Here is a 21,031-nt window from a genome sequence, read left to right as displayed (position 1 = left end):
TGCAATCTGCCCTGGCATGCTGTCAATTAACTTCCGGGCCACATCCTGACTGATGGCAGCCCATTCTTGCATTATCAATGCTTGGAGTTTGTGTGTCTTTGTTTGTCCACCGCCTCTTGAGGATTGACCACAAGTTCTCAATGGGATAAAGGTCTGGGGAGTTTCCTGGCCATGGACCCAAAATATCAATGTTCTGTTCCCCGAGCCACTTAGTTATCACTTTTGCCTTATGGCAAGGTGCTCCATCATGCTGGAAAAGGCATTGTTTGTCACCAAACTGTTCCTGGATGGTTGGGAGAAGCTGCTCTTGGAAGATGTGTTGGTACCATTCTTTACTCATGGCTGTGTTCTTAGGCAAACTTGTGAGTGAGCCCACTCCCTTGACTGAGAAGCAACCCCACACATGAATGGTCTCAGGATGCTTTACTGTTGGCATGACACAGGACTGATGGTAGAGCTCACCTTGACTTCTCCAGACAAGCTTTTTTCTGGATACCCCAAACAATCGGAAAGGGGATTCATCAGAGAAAATTACTTTACCCCAGTCCTCGGCAGTCCGATCCCTGTACCTTTTGCAGAATATCAGGCTGTCCCTGATGTTTCTCCTGGAGAGAAGTGGCTTCTTTGCTGCCCTTCTTGACACCAGGACATCCTCCAAAAGTATTGGCCTCACTGTGCATGCAGATCCACTCACCTGCCTGCTGCCATTCCTGAGCAAGCTCTGTACTGGTGGTGCCCTGATCCTGCAGCTGAATCAAATTTAGGAGACGGTCCTGGCGTTTGCTGGACTTTCTTGAGCGCCCTGAAGCCTTCACAACAATTGAACAGAAAAACATCCCCACAGCATGATGCTACCACCACCATGCGTCACCGCAGGGATGGTGCCAGGTTTCCTTCAGACATGACGCTTGGCATTCAGGCCAAATTGTTCAATCTTGGTTTCACCAGACCAGATAATCTTGTTTTCTCATGGTCTGAGAGTCTTTAGGTGCCTTTTGGCAAATTCCAAGCAGGCTGTCATGTGCCTTTTACTGAGGAGTGGCTTCCGTTTGACTACTCTACCATAAGGACCTGATTGGTGGTGCTGCAGAGATGGTTGTTCTTCTAGAAGGTCCTCCCATCTCCACAGAGGAACTCCAGAGCTCTGTCAGAGTGACCATCTGGTTCTTGGTCACCTCCCTGACCAAGGCCCTTCTCCCCCAATTACTCAGTTTGGCTGGGCGGCCAGCTCTAGGAAGAGTCTTGGTGGTTCCAAACTTCTTCCATTTAAGAATGATGGAGGCCACTGTGTTCTTGGGGACCTTCAATGCTGCAAACATTTTTTGGCACCCTTATCCTGCTCTGTGCCTCGACACAATCTTGTCTCGGAGCTCTACAGACAATTCCTTCGACCTCATGGCTTTTGTTCTGACATGCACTGTCAACTATGGGACCTTCTATATACAAGTGTGTGCCTTTCCAAATCATATTCAATCAATTGAATTTACCACAGGTGAACTCCAAGTTGTAGAAACATCACAAGGATCATCGATGGAAATAGGATGCATATGTGCTCAATTTCGAGTCTCATAGCAAAGGGTCCGAATATATAAATAAGGTATTTCAGTTTTATATTTGCAAATATTTTGAAAAATAAGTTTTCGCTTTGTCATGAGGTATTGTGTCAGTGTTAAACAAATCAAAATGTATTTTTAATTCTTCAAAGTTGACACCCTTTGCACACTTGGCATTCTCTCAACCAACTTCACCTGGAATACTTTTCCAACAGTCTTGAAGGAGTTCCCACATATGCTGAGCACATGTTGGCTACTTTAGCTTCACTCTGTGGGCCAAACCATCTCAATTGGGTTGAGGTCAGGTGATTGTGGAGGCCAGGTCATCTGATGCAGCCCTCCATCACGCTCCTTGGTCCAATTGCCCTTTCACAACATGGGGGTGTGTTGGGTCATTGTCCTGTTGAAAATCAAATGATAGTCCCACTAAGCGCAAACCAGCTGGGATTGTGTATCGCTGCAGAATGCTGTAGTAGCCATGCTGGTTAAGTGTGCCTTGAATTCTAAATAAATCACAGACGTTGTCACCATCACACCACCTCCTCCATGCTTCACGGTGGGAACCACACATGCAGAGATCACCCGTTCACCTACTCAGCGTCTCACAAAGACACGGCGGTTGGAACCAAAAATCTCAAATTTTGACTCATCAGACCAAAGGACTTCCACCGGTCTGATGTCAATTGCTCGTGTTTCTTGGCCCAAGCAAGTCTCTTCTTCGTATTGGTGTCCTTTAGTAGTGGTTTCTTGCAACAATTCTAACATGAAGGCCATATTCACGCAGTCTCCTCTGAACAGTTGATGTTGACATGCGTCTCTTTCTTGAACTCCGTGAAGCATTTATTTGGGCTGCAATTTCTGAGGCTGGTAACTCTAATGAATGTATCCTCTGCAGCAGAGGTAACTTTGGGTCTTCCTTTCTTGTGGCAGTCCTCATGAGAGCCAATTCATCATAGCACTTGATGGTTTTTGCGACCACTTGAAGAAACATTCAAAGTTCTTGAAATGTTCATTATTGCCTTAATGATGGACTGACTGTCATTTCTCTTTGTTTATTTGAGCTGTTCTTGCCATAATATGGGTATTTTACCAAATAGGACTATCTTCTGTATACCACCCCTACCTTGTCACAACACAACTGATTGTCTCAAATGTATTAAGGAAATTAACTTTTAACAATGCACACCTGTTAATTGAAATGCATTCCATGTGACTTCCTCATGAAGCTGGTTTAGAGAATGCCAAGAGTGCAAAGCTGTCATCAAGGCAAAGGGTGGCTACTTTGAAGAATCTCAAATAACATTTATTTTGATTTGTTTAACAGTTTTAGTTACTACATGATTCCATGTGTTATTTCATAATATTGATCGTCTTCACTATTATTCTACAATATAGTAAAACTAAAGAAAAACCCTGGAATAAGTAGGTGTGTCCAAAATTGACTGGTACTGTATATATATATACACACACACACACACACACACACGTGGACAACCCTTCAAATTAGTGGATTTGGCTATTTCAGCCATACCTGAGGCTGACAGTTGTATAAAATGGACACAGCCATGTAATCTCCATACACAAACATTGGCAGTAGAATGGCCTTACTGAAGAGCTCAGTGACTTTCAACGTGGCACCGTCATAGGATGTCACCTTCCCAACAAGTCAGTTCGTCGAATTTCTACCCTGCTAGAGCTGCCCCAGTCAACTGTAAGTGCTGTTAATGTGAAGTGGAAATGTCTAGGGCCGAAAACGTCTCACTCATGAAGTGGTTGGCCACACAAGCTCATAGAACAGGACCGCTGAGTGCTGAAGCACAGAAATCATCTGTCCTCAATTGCAACACTCACTACTGAGTTCATGCTGCCTCTAGAAGCAACGTCAGCACAATAACTGTTTGTTTGGAGCTTCATTAAATGGGTTTCCACAGGCAAGCAGCTGCACACAAGCCTAAGATACGAAATACCAAGGGTTGGCTGGAGTGGTGTAAAGCTCCCCGCCATTGGACTCTGGAGCAGTGGAAACGCATTCCTTGGAGTGATGAATCCCTCTTTACCATCTGGCAGTTCGACAGACGAATCTGGGTTTGGTGGATTCCAGGAGAACACTTACCTGCCCGAAAGCATAGTGCCGACTGTAAAGTTGGGTGGAGGAGGAATAATGGTCTGGGGCTGTTTTTCATGGTTCAGGCTAGGCCCCTTAGTTTCCAGTGAAGGGAAATCTTAATGCTACAGCATACAATGGATGACATTCTAGATGGTTGCTTCTATCTTCGTGGCAACAGCTTGGGGAAGTCCCTTTCCTGTTTCAGCATAAAAAAATGCCCCAATGCACAAAGCGAGGTCCAGACAGAAATGGTTTGTCGAGATCGTCATAGAAGAACTTGACTGGACTGCACAGAGCCCTAACCTCAACCCCATTGAGCACCTTTGGGAAGAATTGGAACGCCAACTGCGAGCCAAGCCTAATTGCCCAATTAAGTCCCCGCAGCAATGTTCCAACAACTAGTGGAAAGCCTTCCCAGAAGAGTGGAGGCTGTTATAGCTGCAAAGGGGGGGCCAACTCCCTATTAATGACCATGAATTTGGAATGAGATGTTTGACGAGCAGGTGTCCACATACTTTTGGTCATGTAGTGTAGATGGTATCTGTGCCAGCAATGGAAAGGGGATAAACTGTTTATATAAGCACTATTCTACCCTATTTTCTCAGATATTAGATTTCACGTATTGTATTAATCTCAAAATAATTACTCCTAACATGACATTGATTCAAGAGTTTGACAACGGTCTTTAGGGATTCAATTCAAACAAACCTGGGGGCCTTTTCTGTTCAATTAATCTAGGTGTTCAAATGCTCATGTGCTTTGCTAGTACAGTGTTATTTTCCCAGAGTAGATTTTGGATTAGTCAAACGGCAGTTAGTATAGCCACTGCACAATAGTTGAGCCTTGAACAGCTTGGATGACAAGTAGGTTTAAGCTTAAAACAGTAACACACAAACGCTATATGAAATAAATATGTTTAATATTAAATCAGTATGATACATTTGAAAACAAATATTTGCTTATATAAGTTTTACAGATTCAGGTTGCCTGGCAGGTTGTGTCTGGGCCTGTATGGCCAGCAGTTGCACAGTCATACCCTATCATCACGTGGCCTTGTCAAGTGATGAACAACTTCTCTTTGGAGAACCCTCCTTAGACGTCACCTTCACAAAGAAAGACGGATGTTCCTCTCTCTTCACTTCATTAATGTGTTAAACATGATAAGGGGTGGCAGGGTAGCCTAGTGGTTAGAGCGTTGGACTAGTAACCGGAAGGTTGCAAGTTCAAATCCCCGAGCTGACAAGGTACAAATCTGTCGTTCTGCCCCTGAACAGGCAGTTAACCCACTGTTCCTAGGCCGTCATTGAAAATAAGAATTTGTTCTTAACTGACTTGCCTAGTTAAATAAGATACAGTTCATTATATTAACTTACGCTTACTGTTCTCAGCAGCCCTGATCGATCATCTCTAGATGCTGCCGGGAGAGAAAGAGGAGAGTCCGATGTCAATTCACTTGCAATACTTGTAAAGCCAGCGGCGTTGGTCATTGTACTTAAAATATCAATTATCTAAAGCCCATTGGTCATAATGTTAGTTCAGCATTCTGTCCATCTTACAAAGACGTACATCATTCTAGGTTCAAAAGAGAGCAGGGACACCCCACGTAATCACCCTGAGGCTGACCCCTCATTTACCTCTCCTATGAGCTGCATGTCTCAGACAGGGAACACTGTCCTGTCTTGGAAGCTCTGAGACGGTCTGCTTCATTTCAGAATGCTCACTTGGCACGATCAACAGTTTGGTGGTGTTTGCTGTGCCCAGTACCTATACCGAGTTGAGTTCAAACAAAATAAGTTAACACTTTCTGCATCTGAATGAAGAGGTAAAAACAATAGAAAGACATACAATAGCGCAACTTATCTGAGGATGTCGGCCATTTTTAACATGACACTTGTTGCACTGATAATGTCTCCAGCAGGTGGCACTATTTCCTAGTCAGTGAATGTCAAGTTGACTAGTGTAGCCACAGTATGAGAAGGTGACATCTGAGTTGTATAGTAACCTGGTGAGTAGTCCTGCTGATGAGAGCTGGGGCGTTGTAGGAGCACTGGGACGCGAGGTCATCACAACTCCCATAGATCACCACCACGTCCTCCATGGTGCCGTCGTACACGTCAAACTTCCTGTTCACCTCCACGTCTACCAGATAGGCCCGGGCCAGATGAGAACAAATCCTGTGGTAACTCCAGCCCTGTGAGGGAAAAGGATTTTGTTCAAATGATTTTGGAACTGTCTAACAATACTGTCTGTTGTCCGCTGGTTATACAGAATGCTAAGTAACGCAACTCACGCTCTCAATCTGTGCTGCGATTTACGGGCCATTTTCTTTGTTGTTTAACTTCATAGGAATGCTACAGTGGATGTGTAACTTGCAGAGTGTGAGACTCCCATTTATTTCAATGAAACCTGGGCGTAAGCAGTTTGGATCTTTACTACATATTGCACCATAGAGCGCTAAGTTGGTAGTACCTGATAGATAATGTGCTCCATGAAGGTGCTGGTGCTGATTTTCACGGCCAGGGAGCGCCAGATCATATACTCCAGAGACGGGAACTCGGGGAAAAGATCAAACGCCTCAAACAGGGATTCAATAGCAATGAAGCAGGTCTGGGGAGAAACCATGGACAAACAATCAGGAAAAATATAGACAGGGGAAAAAATGTCAGATAACAATTGTCTCCATGGTTACGTGGAACAGTTGGAGAAGGGGCCTTATGGCTGGTTTATCAACCTCACAGTGACGTTTTTGCACACAATTATCTATGTCGTGAAAGATCACACCCTTGTCTGACATAGCTATTATCAGACAGAGGAGTGGATATTCAGTTACTTGGGCTTTCTCCAAAAAAACTGCATCAGATACAGGGCCATTCTGAAAAGAGCCTTGATAATATTGCCCACTTTGTCCATACTATTATTCTCCTTTACATTTGTACTGATCTGACCTTTGAGACTGAATAAGGTTCTCAAACACTTGTCTTCACTGACATACGTAGGCCATTTCATGCGAACAAAGTTTAGTAAATGAACTGTAGAGAGACCTGAGTGGCTGTCTCACAGGTGACCGTCATCTCCATAGACTGCTGGGTGAGACAGTTGAGTTCTCCCATGATGGCCCCGCAGCTCCTGTAGTCTGTCAGCCTGGTCTTCTCCTTGGGCCTCTTGCTTCCAAGGTTTGGGCTTCCTCCAGTCATCTGCGATACAGTACGGTTCAGAGATTCACATCCATGCAGTATAAGGTTATGACCACAGAGCGTCAATCAGGTGATTTTGTGCTTGTTTGATGATTAGGGGAGCTTATGCTATAAGACCAGCATTTGATTTAAATGACCTCATAAATAATACAAATAGCATCAACATAAGAGATCATTTCAAGGTACAGCTTCCATTTCAACAACCGGAAAGCCTTCCATGTAAAGTAAGCTGGGGATGTGTACATTTAATTACACCTCTTGAAGAAGATGCATCAACCAGCGTCATCAATGTGCCCCGGGGAATAAGGATGGGAGCTCTGAGAAGAGGATACTGCAGTTTGTAAGTGTGACAGCTGGTCTACCTCATACGTAACAAAGCATTTGCTTTTCTGCCCATCGTGCTGCTCCATGACTCACAGAGTCATAGAGCTTATTACACACTCCGTCTTCAGACAATGTGAAAATGTCCTGTGACGTTGGTAAGTTCAAACCATTCTAGGATGAGGAGATCAAACAATCAAAAAAATGTATCAAAAGACAATTTCTTAATACAGTAATTGCGGAAGTTCAGCTTTACAGCGTGATTGAAATGTAAAAGGCAATGTTCCCGCTTAGTGGAGACTGCATTCACGGTAACCGCTGCATATGTCGTTTCAATCGGAAATTATATCGTTGAATCTGTCGAGCTTCAGTGTTATAGACTGAATAGAGCCCTAAGTAACAAAGGGATGTTTGTGCTTTTAACATTTTACGACCTTGCTAATTACAAAAATAATTTGGAATAAAATACTGTACAATACAGCCCTCCTTCTACTACTTAGAGAGTGTTGTTGCACTCAATATTTATATTTGAGACTTCCCTTTCTAGTTTGTTTTCTACTATCCTTAATAAAGCTTCAACAAACAAAGTGTCCCTGAAGGTACTTTGGCTTACTGTATCTACCGAATGAGAAATTCGATATAAAGAAAATGTAGGAAACGTGTTAATCAATGTTTCTGAATATTGTTTAATATCAGGTCCTGAAACCAATGACTTATACTGCATTAACAACATGAATGGGACAATGACTTCAAAAAAAAAAAATCCAGTTTTGTATTCAGAGGCAAAGAACCAAGAATTGGTATAGAAAATGAGCTGATTTTGAACAACGGCGTAAGATCACAAGGTAAGTAAAGGTGTCTGTACAAAGAGAGCGCAATTATCCCCTGCCTTTCAAAATGACCCATAATTGCACTGTCACACTGTAATGTGTTGAAATAGCTTACATTGTGTTCCATTTTAAGGTGACCAAAATGACAAGTGATTAAGTGTAATTTCCAAATATTAATAGCATTGACTGTATACTTGATGCTGTGTTCTACAGAGCTACAATGTGACGGAGTGAGGTAATTCGTTTGTGGTGAAGACTGGGAAAGAAACTACTGGTGAGTAGTAGGCAGATGAATATCAGCCAGTCATTATTTTGTTGGCTCTGAAAATAATGTGTCATGCCAAAGACATTCATTCCCAACTATTACACCTAGCAGTGATTCAAGTTTGTGGTTTTTGTGTCTGATCATATTGCAAATGAAAACCGCTCGATACAAAAACGAGAATGCATTTTCAGAACAGTAACCCCTGATTAACACAACTTCAGCTCAGTAGTATGTTATCCCTTTTACTATTTGTGCGTATCAGTACATACCTTAACCAGGCCAGAGACAATCAAGTGTATTCCTTGAGGGTCATCATTTTCTTGTATGATGGTGTCTCCAAAGTCAAAGAAAAGAAGCTTGGCCACTGTCTGAAATAACACGATAAATAGAAGGAAAAAAATGGCATGAAAGAAACATTGGTATAATACAGAAAATAAAACCGATTGTCATTCTAAGGCAAGGGTCTGGGAGATGTGTGCTCTACCTTGATGAACTGAATCTGGGTGCTGTCTTTGTTCAGCCAAGGCAAATTCTGCAGAAGCTCCTCTGCTGTTGCTGCTGGGATTGTTGGTGGAAATTTGATCAATTTCTTCATTTTTATTTCAATCATCTGCCAAAGGGGAAAATGTAACATTCATTCATTTAATTTGTCAATAATAAACCTAACTCTCTGTATAGTCAGAGGTAACAATATATGTATATATTTGAGGAAATTCATTGGAAGCATTGTAAATGGCAGGAGGAACAAACTGAAAGCACCTTCTCCAGCTTTGATGCTTCTATGTCATCTAAGAGCCCCCCGGACACGAGTGTATGGATGGCGTCTCTCTCACTGTTCAGCACGGCTCGTATGGCCTGTCTGGTCTTCACCGAGATGGCAATCTCAGGATGGTCTCTCTGCAGCAAGCCTGAGAAAAGATCCCACACGGTGTCCTCAGTCACACTCCTGTCAGTTGTGAACTTAGCACACTGTGCGTAAGCTTGCCATCAAATAACAAAAAGAACCTGAGATGCACTGAGGGCTACATAATTCTATTTCACAAATAGAAAATCAAGCTGTTTTACATATACTTGTAGTGTGTAATCCTGCTTTGCGTCTGTGAAGACTCCCTAAGGTCACCACAGATCTGCTCTTTCTAAATGCTAATGAAAGGTGTTATATAGTTTTCAGAAAGAAGCATCAATCTCGTCCAGCAGGAGAGCATGCTGGGAATCTGAGAAAATGGCTCCATGAGGTATTATTACCAGTATCCTACTGAGCCCTTGTGTTCTCCCAGAACACATTTAGGTCCCCTACTTTGAGGAGTCACCTATGTCCTGTTTCTGTCTTTGATGGGGTACAATGGACTGGTAGTTACATCCCATACCTTTTCTCCGAAGCCCTGCTAGCTTCCCGATACCAGGGGCCCAATCATTAGTATTTCCTGATGTGTCCCATTTCCTTTGATGGTTGTATCTAAAAAGATAGTTGCTCTAAAAGTACACAGACTTGATCCCCCAGCCTGCTCCCTTTTTCTCCCTCTCAAGTAAGTTTGGTCAGAACTTAGGTACGTAGAATCACTACAAGCATGACCAGAACAGCTTCAACTATACGTAAGTTAAAATGATTGTACGTCTTTAAAGCATGATTGGCTAGCAGTGCATTTTCCTCCATTAACCAAGGTACACAATTAGAATATCACACATTCTAAACTGGGTAGTTCGAGCCCTGAATGCTGATTGGCTGACAGCCGTGGTATATCAGAGGTATACCACGGGTATGAGAAGATGGAACGAGATGGATTTTGGCTGACATTCTGCACATTTTCTCATCGATGAAACATTTGATCTCAATAGTTTTCTGTTCCCAAAACTAGAATCTGTTATGAACAGAGTGGACTAAGTTTTGTAGACTTTCGCCTTTGCAATAGTTCGAAAAAGAAATCGCCATGGCATTGATGAATACTTGTTTCTGAATTGGCTTGATGGGCATTGTAGAGCGTGCATTATTTGCCTATAATGTACTGTAGAATTCAATGGCTATAATTTATTCTTACATGTTCTATGTTTGAGCTGCTTTTGAAAACAAAAGTCAAATTGAAAACATTATCGGCATTGTTGAATTAGATTTTAATAATGGCAAGCTAGGACTGATGGTTAGCTAAACTAGCAGGTCTGTTTGGTTACCACGGCAACTACTGTAGGTATCTAGTAAACTTGCTAGCTACTCGTGGATGTTGAACACATTTTATCGGCACAAGTGTTAAATTCTAGCCATGGTATAAAAGGGATAATAAACTGGGGGATCTATGCGTTCTCTGGAAAATAATGCACGTCAGTTCCACTCTGCTAGTGTATAGCGGAACACACTTTACACGTTGTTCATTATTTTCGATAGAACGGATAGCCAGCCCCTCGTTGGTTAATGTTTTAATCTATATCAATTTAGGGGAGGTTTAATGTAGGATACTTGACATGTAAATAGGACTGAAGGATTGCTGCTGTGAAAGATGTAGGTAGGTGAGTTAAAGCCAACTAAGTATACTATATTTGTGATCTCACAGTGACCCTGGTTAATGTGATGGCCTTTATTCAGCATGACTGATATACTGAAGATACAGTGTACATGCAGTAACATTGCTTGTCTGTCTCCCCTACTCTCTTACCAATCTCCCTGACAGCCTGCTGGCAGTTTCTCTCCAGTATTATTTTCAATTTCTGCAACACAAGATGTGGTGTGATGTACATGATCCCAACACATTATAGGGCTATGGAGTAATTATTATTTGGCTAGATACATCTCTGTGTTGCAAAAGCACAAAAAAAAAGGTAAGTACCTAAGATTTCTTTACTATGAGAGAACTAAACATGATATCATGTTGTGAAAAGATCAACATCTGTTGCTGTATACTGTATTGTAAATGTCATTTAAAAACACCTTAGATATGCTTTTGTCATCAGAGATATGGTCAATGATCTTGCTTATGTGCTCCTCTCCGATGACATAGCCTTTCCCGATGTCATACCCAAAGCTGAGCTGCTTATGGATCTGCCGGTTTATGATTTCTATGAGCTTGGGAATGATGATCTGAAACATATACATTCAACAATAGATTATTACGATTCACAGCCTTGCTAAATGTAACTGGATAACCTTAGAAAAATGTGCTGTAAAGCTATGTCAAATCTACACTGAGTGTACAAAATATTAGGAACACCTGCTCTTTCCATGACATAAACTGGCCAGGTGAAACCAGGTGGAAGCTATGATCCCTTATTGATGTCCACTTCAATCAGTGTAGATGAAGGGGAGGAGACAGATTAAAGTAGGATTTTTAAGCCTTGAGACAATTGAGGCATGGATTGTGTATGTGTGCCATTCAGAGGGTGAATGGTCAAGACAATATTTAGGTGCCTTTGAACGGGGTATGGTAGTAGGTGCCAGGCGCACTGGTTTGTGTCAAGAACTGCAACGCTGCTAGGTTTTTCACGCTCAACACTTTACTGTGTGTATCAAGAATGGTCCACCACCCAAAGGACATCCAGCCAACTTGACACAACTGTGGGAACCATTGGAGTCAACATGGGCCAGCATCCCTGTGGAATTATTTGCCCTGACAAATTGAGGCTGTTCTTAGGACAAAAGGGGGTGCAACTTAATATTAGGAAGGTGTTACTAAAGTTTTTTAAAAAAGTACACTCAGTGTATATCACTGATCATAGATTTTATGGTCCCATTAAACATAGCATACCTTCACCAAACGAAGTGCCCTGGTAAGGCGGATCATTTTAGACACCTTCACAATTTTTATCATGTGAATATTGACAACATATGCTGTGGTTTCTAAATAATGGTCCAGGAATATGTCAACACAAGCCAAGACGATAATGAAGAGGTCAAACTGGTTCCAGTGATTGAAGATATAGGCCTTCCTCATGGCCAAAGCCTGTAGAACAAGAGGAAATGTGTCACAGAGGGTCTTAAAACCCAAATGTTTGACATTATGTGAGGGTATTGTGTATTAGATGATTTTTAGTTGACATGTATTTTAGTGTAGGCCTATGTCCTACCTTCAGTATAGCCTCCACAAGATAGCCGCTGAAGAAAATGTAGTTGATAATACTGAGTTCTAGGTTATGTTTGTCACTGATCGCTGGGATGAACTCCAGGATGATGGGGAAGATGTTGAGGACAATCAATGCGTAGATGAAATACTCAAAGGGGAGGCTGAAGACAACCTGGTAGCACCGCTTGAGCATCGCATTCCTGAAATACAACATATCGTTGCGTACATTATGTGTCATTAGAGCAGTTATACAACACCATTATTTCACTGAGTCCCCTGGTGGTCTAAATTAATTTACAGTAAATCTCAGCTGTGCTTTCTTACCTTGATGGTTTAAGTTTATCAAGCTTGACATTGTACAGCCAGTCCTCTAGACTCCTCCGAAGAGACACAAAAAACCCTTTCAGCTCCCAGTATTTCTTGACATCCTGAACACTCATGAACCTAAACAAAGACAGAAACGTATGCATTGCTCTCCCAATTTTTGCAAACATATCTTCTCCTATACTTAAACAGTCCTCAATGTATATCATATACCTGTATATGAACTAATATTTCCACTTTCTAAAAATAAACCACACATCATAGCTACAGTGCATTCGGAAAGTATTCAGACCCCTTGAAGTTTTCCATATTTTGTTACGTTACAGCCTCATTCTTAAGTGACACTCAAGTCTTGAGAAAAAAACAATACACTAATATTGCAGTTAGCCATGACAGCCTTTATTATAGAATGCTTGTGACCACACACACATCTAAATATTGCACTTGGGGGAAAAAAATAAAAATAGAAATAGAATGAAACAAACAGGCATTCTATTTTTGCTCTATCATAGTGGCCACTTTGTAAGGCTACAAAAATAACGTTCACTGAGTAAAAAATGTAATAATCCACCCTCACTCAAACAAGTGTTACTGTCAAGTTCCACACAATAAAAGCAATAGCTTTGGGCTACACTGCACGTTATTACATTGTACACTTTCTGCCTGTGGACATCTGTTCTACAATGTTCCAGCAGAGCATGATATCCTTTGTTGGCATAATTGATCTCTTTCAGGCAGAGAGTACACCCGGCATACCCCTTTTATCCACTGTATTGAAAGAGGGAAAGTGTGTGGCATTTCTTTCACCTGTATTGGCACCTGTATTGGCATCCAGCATAAGCCAGGCCCAGCTCCACTTGATACCTGAATCCACTTGTTTAACCTCTATGGGATTGGAGTCCCCCCCTGCGGGACGGTTGAGCTAGCATATGCTAATCACATTAGCCTGAGGTTGTAAGTAACAAAAAAAAACAAAAAATCCCAGGACATAGACATATCTGAAATGGGCATAAAGCTTAAATTCGTGTTAATCTAACTGCACTGTCCAATTTACAGTAGCTATTACAGTGAAAGAATATCATGCTATTGGTTGAGGAGAGTGCACAACTAATAAACCAATTAGGCACATTTGGGCAGTCTTGATACAACATTTTGAACAGATATGCAATGGTTCATTGGATCAGTCTAAAATGTTGCACATACACTGCTGCCATCTAGTGGCCAAAATCTAAATTGTGCCTGGGCTAGAATAAGACATTATGGCTGTTAAAAAACACATTTTTTCTTTGTATTATCTTTTACCAGATCTAATGTGTTATGTTCTCCTACATTAATTTCACATTTCCACAAACTTCAAAATGTGTTTCCTTTCAAATGGTATCAAGAATATGCATATCCTTGCTTCAGCTCCTGAGCTACAGGCAGTTAGATTTGGGTATGTCATTTTAGGCTAAACATTTTTTTGAAAGGGTCGGCTCCTCCAACAAGCAACGCCTCTTTTTTATGTAATTCTCTCACTCTAAAAAATTAACCACATACTGTAGCGGGAAAACATGAGTTCAATGCTAACAATACTTGTTCCACCACACTTTCTCCTTCACCTCAAACTTTCCAAATGCCAGTTGTTTTTCGGTTACAGCTCATGAAGTACACTTCATCACCTTCTCACCCCCGTCTCAGTGGTCAGGCGTCTCACCTACCTCTTCGTTATCGTTCAAGGACGCACTGCTGTAACTGGCAAACTGCCTTTGCACCCTACTGCTGTCTTTCCAGAGCGAGCGCTGATTCTGTAACTAGCAAACTGGTTGTCTTTTCTCTCTTCAGTCGCGTGCAGCATTCTGTTGTTATGTGAACGATTGGCTGAGCCTTGGATACAGCCAGTATTGCTCCAAACGCGCATCACTTGTTTGCTTACAAACGCGCATCACTCGTTTGTTTACAGCCAGTAGTGCTCCAAGTGACCCCCCCCTCAAACTTTTCTCATTGAATCTACACGATTCACGTAGGTCACCTATTTTGGATTCAAAACAGCGAATTTCGACGAAAGGTGACTAGTTTGCATCCCTGATGAACAGAGCAAAGTACAGAGAGATCCTTGATGAAAACCTGCTCCAGAGCGCAACAAGACCTCAGACTGGGGCGAAGGTTCATCTTCCAACAGGACAACGACCTTAAGCACACAGCCAAGACAACGCAGGAGTGGCTTCGGGACAAGTCTAAATGTCCTTGAGTGGCCCAGCCAGAGCCCGGACTTGAACCCGATCGAACATCTCTGGAGAGACCTGAAAGTAGCTGTACAGCGATGCTCCCCATCCAACCTCACAGAGCTTGAGAGGATCTGCAGAGAAGAATGGGAGAAACTCCTCAAAAACAGGTGTGCCAAGCTTGTAGCATCATACCCAAGAAGACTCAAGGCTGTAATCGCTGCCAAGGGTGCTTCAACAAAGTACTGAGTAAAGGGTCTGAAAGTTTAGGGAAATGTGATATTTAAGGTTTTACATTTTTATAAATTTGAAGCAATTTCTAAAAACCTGTTTTTACTTTGTCATTATGGGGTATTGTATGTAGTTTGATGAGAGAAAATAAACAAACAATTTAATACATTTTAGAATAAGGCTGTAACGTAACAAAATGTGAATAGTCAAGGTGTCTGAATACTTTCGGAATGCACTGAATACTTAAAATTAATGGTTAAATATATTTGCTTTGTATAGGTAAATATATACAGTGCCTTGCGAAAGTATTCGGCCCCCTTGAACTTTGCGACCTTTTGCCACATTTCAGGCTTCAAACATAAAGATATAAAACTGTATTTTTTTTGTGAAGAATCAACAACAAGTGGGACACAATCATGAAGTGGAACGACATTTATTGGATATTTCAAACTTTTTTAACAAGTCAAAAACTGAAAAATTGGGCGTGCAAAATTATTCAGCCCCTTTACTTTCAGTGCAGCAAACTCTCTCCAGAAGTTCAGTGAGGATCTCTGAATGATCCAATGTTGAGCTAAATGACTAATGATGATAAATACAACCCACCTGTGTGTAATCAAGTCTCCGTATAAATGCACCTGCACTGTGATAGTCTCAGAGGTCCGTCAAAAGCGCAGAGAGCATCATGAAGAACAAGGAACACACCAGGCAGGTCCGAGATACTGTTGTGAAGAAGTTTAAAGCCGGATTTGGATACAAAAAGATTTCCCAAGCTTTAAACATCCCAAGGAGCACTGTGCAAGCGATTATTGAAATGGAAGGAGTATCAGACCACTGCAAATCTACCAAGACCTGGCCGTCCCTCTAAACTTTCAGCTCATACAAGGAGAAGACTGATCAGAGATGCAGCCAAGAGGCCCATGATCACTCTGGATGAACTGCAGAGATCTACAGCTGAGGTGGGAGACTCTGTCCATAGGACAACAATCAGTCGTATATTGCACAAATCTGGCCTTTATGGAAGAGTGGCAAGAAGAAAGCCATTTCTTAAAGATATCCATAAAAAGTGTCGTTTAAAGTTTGCCACAAGCCACCTGGGAGACACACCAAACATGTGGAAGAAGGTGCTCTGGTCAGATGAAACCAAAAATGAACTTTTTGGCAACAATGCAAAACGTTATGTTTGGCGTAAAAGCAACACAGCTCATCACCCTGAACACACCATCCCAACTGTCAAACATGGTGGTGGCAGCATCATGGTTTGGGCCTGCTTTTCTTCAGCAGGGACAGGGAAGATGGTTAAAATTGATGGGAAGATGGATGGAGCCAAATACAGGACCATTCTGGAAGAAAACCTGATGGAGTCTGCAAAAGACCTGAGACTGGGACGGAGATTTGTCTTCCAACAAGACAATGATCCAAAACATAAAGCAAAATCTACAATGGAATGGTTCAAAAATAAACATATCCAGGTGTTAGAATGGCCAAGTCAAAGTCCAGACCTGAATCCAATCGAGAATTTGTGGAAAGAACTGAAAACTGCTGTTCACAAATGCTCTCCATCCAACCTCACTGAGCTCGAGCTGTTTTGCAAGGAGGAATGGGAAAAAAATTCAGTCTCTCGATGTGCAAAACTGATAGAGACATACCCCAAGCGACTTACAGCTGTAATCGCAGCAAAAGGTGGTACAAAGTATTAACTTAAGGGGGCTGAATAATTTTGCACACCCAATTTTTCAGTTTTTGATTTGTTAAAAAAGTTTGAAATATCCAATAAATGTCGTTCCACTTCATGATTGTGTCCCACTTGTTGTTGATTCTTCACAAAAAAATACAGTTTTATATCTTTATGTTTGAAGCCTGAAATGTGGCAAAAGGTCGCAAAGTTCAAGGGGGCCGAATACTTTCGCAAGGCACTGTATATATATATACACACACGTTTAGACACACTTACTCATTCAAGGGTTTTCTTTATTTGTACTATTTTCTACATTGTAGAATAATAGTGAAGACATCAAAACTTTGAAATAACATATGGAATCATGTAGTAACCAAAAAAGTGTTAATCAAATCAAAATATATTTTATATTTGAGATTCTTCAAAGTAGCCACACTTGACAGCTTTGCACACTCTTGGCATTCTCTCAACCAGCTTCATGAGGTAGTCACCTGGAATGCATTTCAATTAACAGGTGTGCCTTATTAAAAGTTAATTTGTGGAATTTCCTTCCTTCTTAATGTGTTTGAGCCAATCAGTTGTGTTGTGACAAGGTAGGGGTGGTATACAGAAGATAGCCCTATTTGGTAAAAGACCAAGTCCATTTTATGGCAAGAACAGCTCAAATAAGCAAAGAGAAATGACAGTCCATCATTACTTTAAGACATGAAGGTCAGTCAATGCGGAACATTTCAAGACCTTTTAAAGTTTCTTCAAGTGCAGTCGCAAAAACCATCAAGCGCTATGATGAAACTGGCTCTCATGACGACCGCCACAGGAATGGATGACCCAGAGTTACCTCTGCTGCAGAGGATAAGTTCATTAGAGTTACCAGCTTCAGAAATTGTAGACCAAATAAATGCTTCACAGAGTTCAAGTAACAGACACATCTCAACATTAACTGTTCAGAGGAGACTGCGTGAATCAGGCCTTTTTCTGCAAAGAAACCACTACTAAAGGACACCAATAAGAAGAAGAGACTTGCTTGGGCCAAGAAACACGAGCAATGGACATTGGACATTTGTGAGACGCTGTGTGGGTGAATGGATGATCTTCACATGTGTATTTTCCCACCGTAAAGCATGGAGGAGGAGGTGTTATGGTGTGGGGGTGCTTTGCTGGTGACACTGTCTGTGATTTATTTAGAATTCAAGGCACACTTAACCAGCATGGTTACCACAGCATTCTGCAGCGATACGCCATCCCATCTGGTTTGGGCTAAGTGGGAGCATCACTTGTTTTTCAACAGGACAATGACCCAACACACCTCCAGGCTGTGTAAGGGCTATTTTACCAAGAAGGAGAATGATGGAGTGCTGCATCAGAAGACCTGGCCACCACAAATATCAAATACTCGACCTCAACCAAATTGAGATGGTTTGGGATGGGTCGGACCGCAGAGTGAAGGAAAAGAAGCCAACAAGTGCTCAGCATATGTGGGAACTCCTTCAAGACTTTTGGAAAAGCATTCCAGATGAAGCTGGTTGAGAGAATGCCAAGAGTGTGCAAAGCTGTCATCAAGACAAAGGGTGGCTACTTTGAAGAATCTCAAATATAAATATATTTGTATTTTTTAAACTCTTTTTTGGTTACTACATGATTCCATATGTGTTATTTCATAGTTCTGATTTCTTCAATATTATTCTACAATGTAGAAAATAGTAAAAATAACAAAAAACCCTTGAATGAGTAGGTGTTTTGACCGGTAGTGTCAATACTTTTATTTTCTGCACTTTGAGAATCTTGTATAATGAAAATCGCTTTACAAATGGAATAAATGATTATATATGTTTTTCAGCATCAGACCTGCCTAATTCTTACTCGAAACAGTTTGGTGTTTAATAAACTAAATTACACATTCTCGTAACATCTGACTCCATAGTGATCTGTACTTGCAATTTCTAACGTTAGTCTAGTTAGCTAACAATTCACATTTAGATATGATAATTTATCAAAAAGTAGTTTGGAAGTAACTAACATTACTAAGTTAGTGAACTAGCTGGCTACTTTTCAAAGTAACTTTAGTTATCTAGCTAAGTAAACTAATGTTACCAATATGTATCTTAATGGTAACTTTATCGCAGTCAAAGATGATCTATTATATTGACAAAATAGTCAGGTGACCACTCTAACAATGCAAATTCATGTCCTCAAAGATGGAAGGCAGGCGAGATCAGGTGGGACCATTCTAGCCAATGAAAAGGCAGATACGTGTGTGAACAACAGGCACAACTAAGTCATTTTTCTCAAAGTTGCGTGAATGCCATGTGCATCCACTTATAGCAGTACGTTATTTGTAACAGCATAAACATTACGAAACTTCAATTCGATCAAATAAGCCTCATGTTATTCGACACTCTCTCATAGACCTCCATTTAAAAAAAATCCCACTTGGTCTGCTTATCTCATGTGAACAGATTGTGGCCGTTTTTATTTATTTATGTTTTAATTCCAAAAACCTGTTTTGGCTTTGTCATTATGGGGTATTGTGTGTAGATTGATGAGGGGGAAAAAACTATTTAATCCACTTCAGAATAAGGCTGTAACGTAATAACATTGCCATAGGCCAATAAACCTCTAGGACAATAATAGAATCATAACCCAGAGAGATGTCAAATATTTAAGGGGTGCTTAATCTAAGTACATAATAAGGTGCAATTACTGAGGTTAGAGTCTTCCAAGTGGTGCCCCCTTTTCCAAAGGGTGCCACACACTTACACAATGACTATAAAAACAATGGAAGATGCTCATCATAAACACATAGACCCGGACTGAACCAAGTGGTCCTATATCTTTTTGAGTGACGTCAACGAGAGCAGCACTTACTTTCCCTTGTGGTCTGTCATGTTCTCAGCTGTATTGATCAGGGTCCTGGCTGCCTCTCGGTTCAGCATTCCAGCGCTGTACTGCTTCCAGTAGCTTGTCTGGTAGGAAACCAACATCAGTTTCCAGTTTAGGCACCATTCATTCTGGACTCTTAATGATTCATCGGTCAACTTCATGCTAAACCCATTACATTCACCAAAGTCAATAGTTCCTTCCCTGTGGGCTAAAAAGTTAATTATATTCTTATGGATCATCCTAACCAAATTGTAGAAGTGTATCAACAAGGCTACAACTAAGTGAGGAAAAGCAGAGGTACAGGCTGTGATTAAAGAAACAAAAACAATTTCTAACGTAATATCCTATCGAACACATTGATTTTACATATTTGAAAAGAACAGAACATTCGACCTCATCCTCTTTTTAGGTGAGCATTGCTTCCATGTGTTGTACATTGAACAGGCTGAGCGAGCGATTAGGCCCCATCTCTGTACGCAAGGTCAGGGTGACTATGATGAACATTGTGGTCAGTAGGATCCAGTGGGGTGAACCGAACCATACCTTCTGAGCCTTCAGGATGCGCATGCGAGCCTCCTCCATCATGTCCTCCAGCTCCTGTGGTGATGGTGCATAGGGAATGTCCCTGTCACAGTCTGGGCACTTAGTCATCCTGGCTGTGGGAGAGAACTCTTCAATGCTAACCTGGAAGAAAGGGCACAGGCAAAGACATATATTTTCACTCATATGTCAAAGTAGGAGTAAAATATAGATATACTGATTTGGGTGTTTACACTGTAACACAGTGCCAAATGACTACAGATGATATGCATGTCGTCTTGTTTCGAATCGGTTACTTCTTCGTGTCAAAGAAAACAAAAAGAGACACACAATACCTTTTCATTGGGTGTTTTATAGGGGTCCTCTATGAGGACTCTCTGCTCTGCCATTTCCCAGTTAGCATCTGCTAAAAACCTGTCAATCTTCAACAAACTGAAAGTGTTCTGCGAGCTCTCCCGCACCCGCTGCACCGCACTATACATGGCCATGCGCCTGGGCACAGACACATCATACAGGCCTGGGAACACAAGATACATTATATAGGCCTGGGCACAGACACATCATACAGGCCTGGGAACACAATATACATTATATAGGCCTGGGCACAGACACATCATACAGGCCTGGGAACACAAGATACATTATATAGGCCTGGGCACAGACACATCATACAGGCCTGGGAACACAAGATACATTTTATAGGCCTGGGCACAGACACATCATACAGGCCTGGGAACACAATATACATTATATAGGCCTGGGCACAGACACATCATACAGGCCTGGGAACACAAGATACATTTTATAGGCCTGGGCACAGACACATCATACAGGCCTGGGAACACAAGATACATTATATAG

General features: G+C 41.5%; 1 protein-coding gene across 1 annotated transcript; it reads right to left on the bottom strand.

Moving 5' to 3' along the window:
• Positions 1–5,044: 5,044 nt before the first annotated feature.
• LOC139377715 (sperm-specific sodium:proton exchanger-like) lies at positions 5,045–20,706 on the bottom strand. The gene is made up of 15 exons (XM_071120541.1): positions 20,506–20,706; positions 20,174–20,314; positions 19,616–19,713; positions 12,641–12,760; positions 12,321–12,516; positions 12,002–12,196; positions 11,188–11,337; positions 10,916–10,967; positions 9,030–9,178; positions 8,755–8,880; positions 8,540–8,638; positions 6,702–6,854; positions 6,130–6,267; positions 5,663–5,851; positions 5,045–5,074 (listed from the first exon to the last, which is right to left on the bottom strand). The coding sequence occupies exons 1-15, from the start codon at positions 20,704–20,706 to the stop codon at positions 5,045–5,047; spliced, it is 2,037 nt and encodes a 678-aa protein (XP_070976642.1).
• Between the last annotated feature and the right edge of the window lie 325 nt (positions 20,707–21,031).

Source organism: Oncorhynchus clarkii, chromosome 2 (assembly GCF_045791955.1).
Source record: "Oncorhynchus clarkii lewisi isolate Uvic-CL-2024 chromosome 2, UVic_Ocla_1.0, whole genome shotgun sequence".
Classification (NCBI taxonomy): domain Eukaryota; kingdom Metazoa; phylum Chordata; class Actinopteri; order Salmoniformes; family Salmonidae; genus Oncorhynchus; species Oncorhynchus clarkii.
This window is presented reverse-complemented; position numbering and strand designations above follow the sequence as displayed.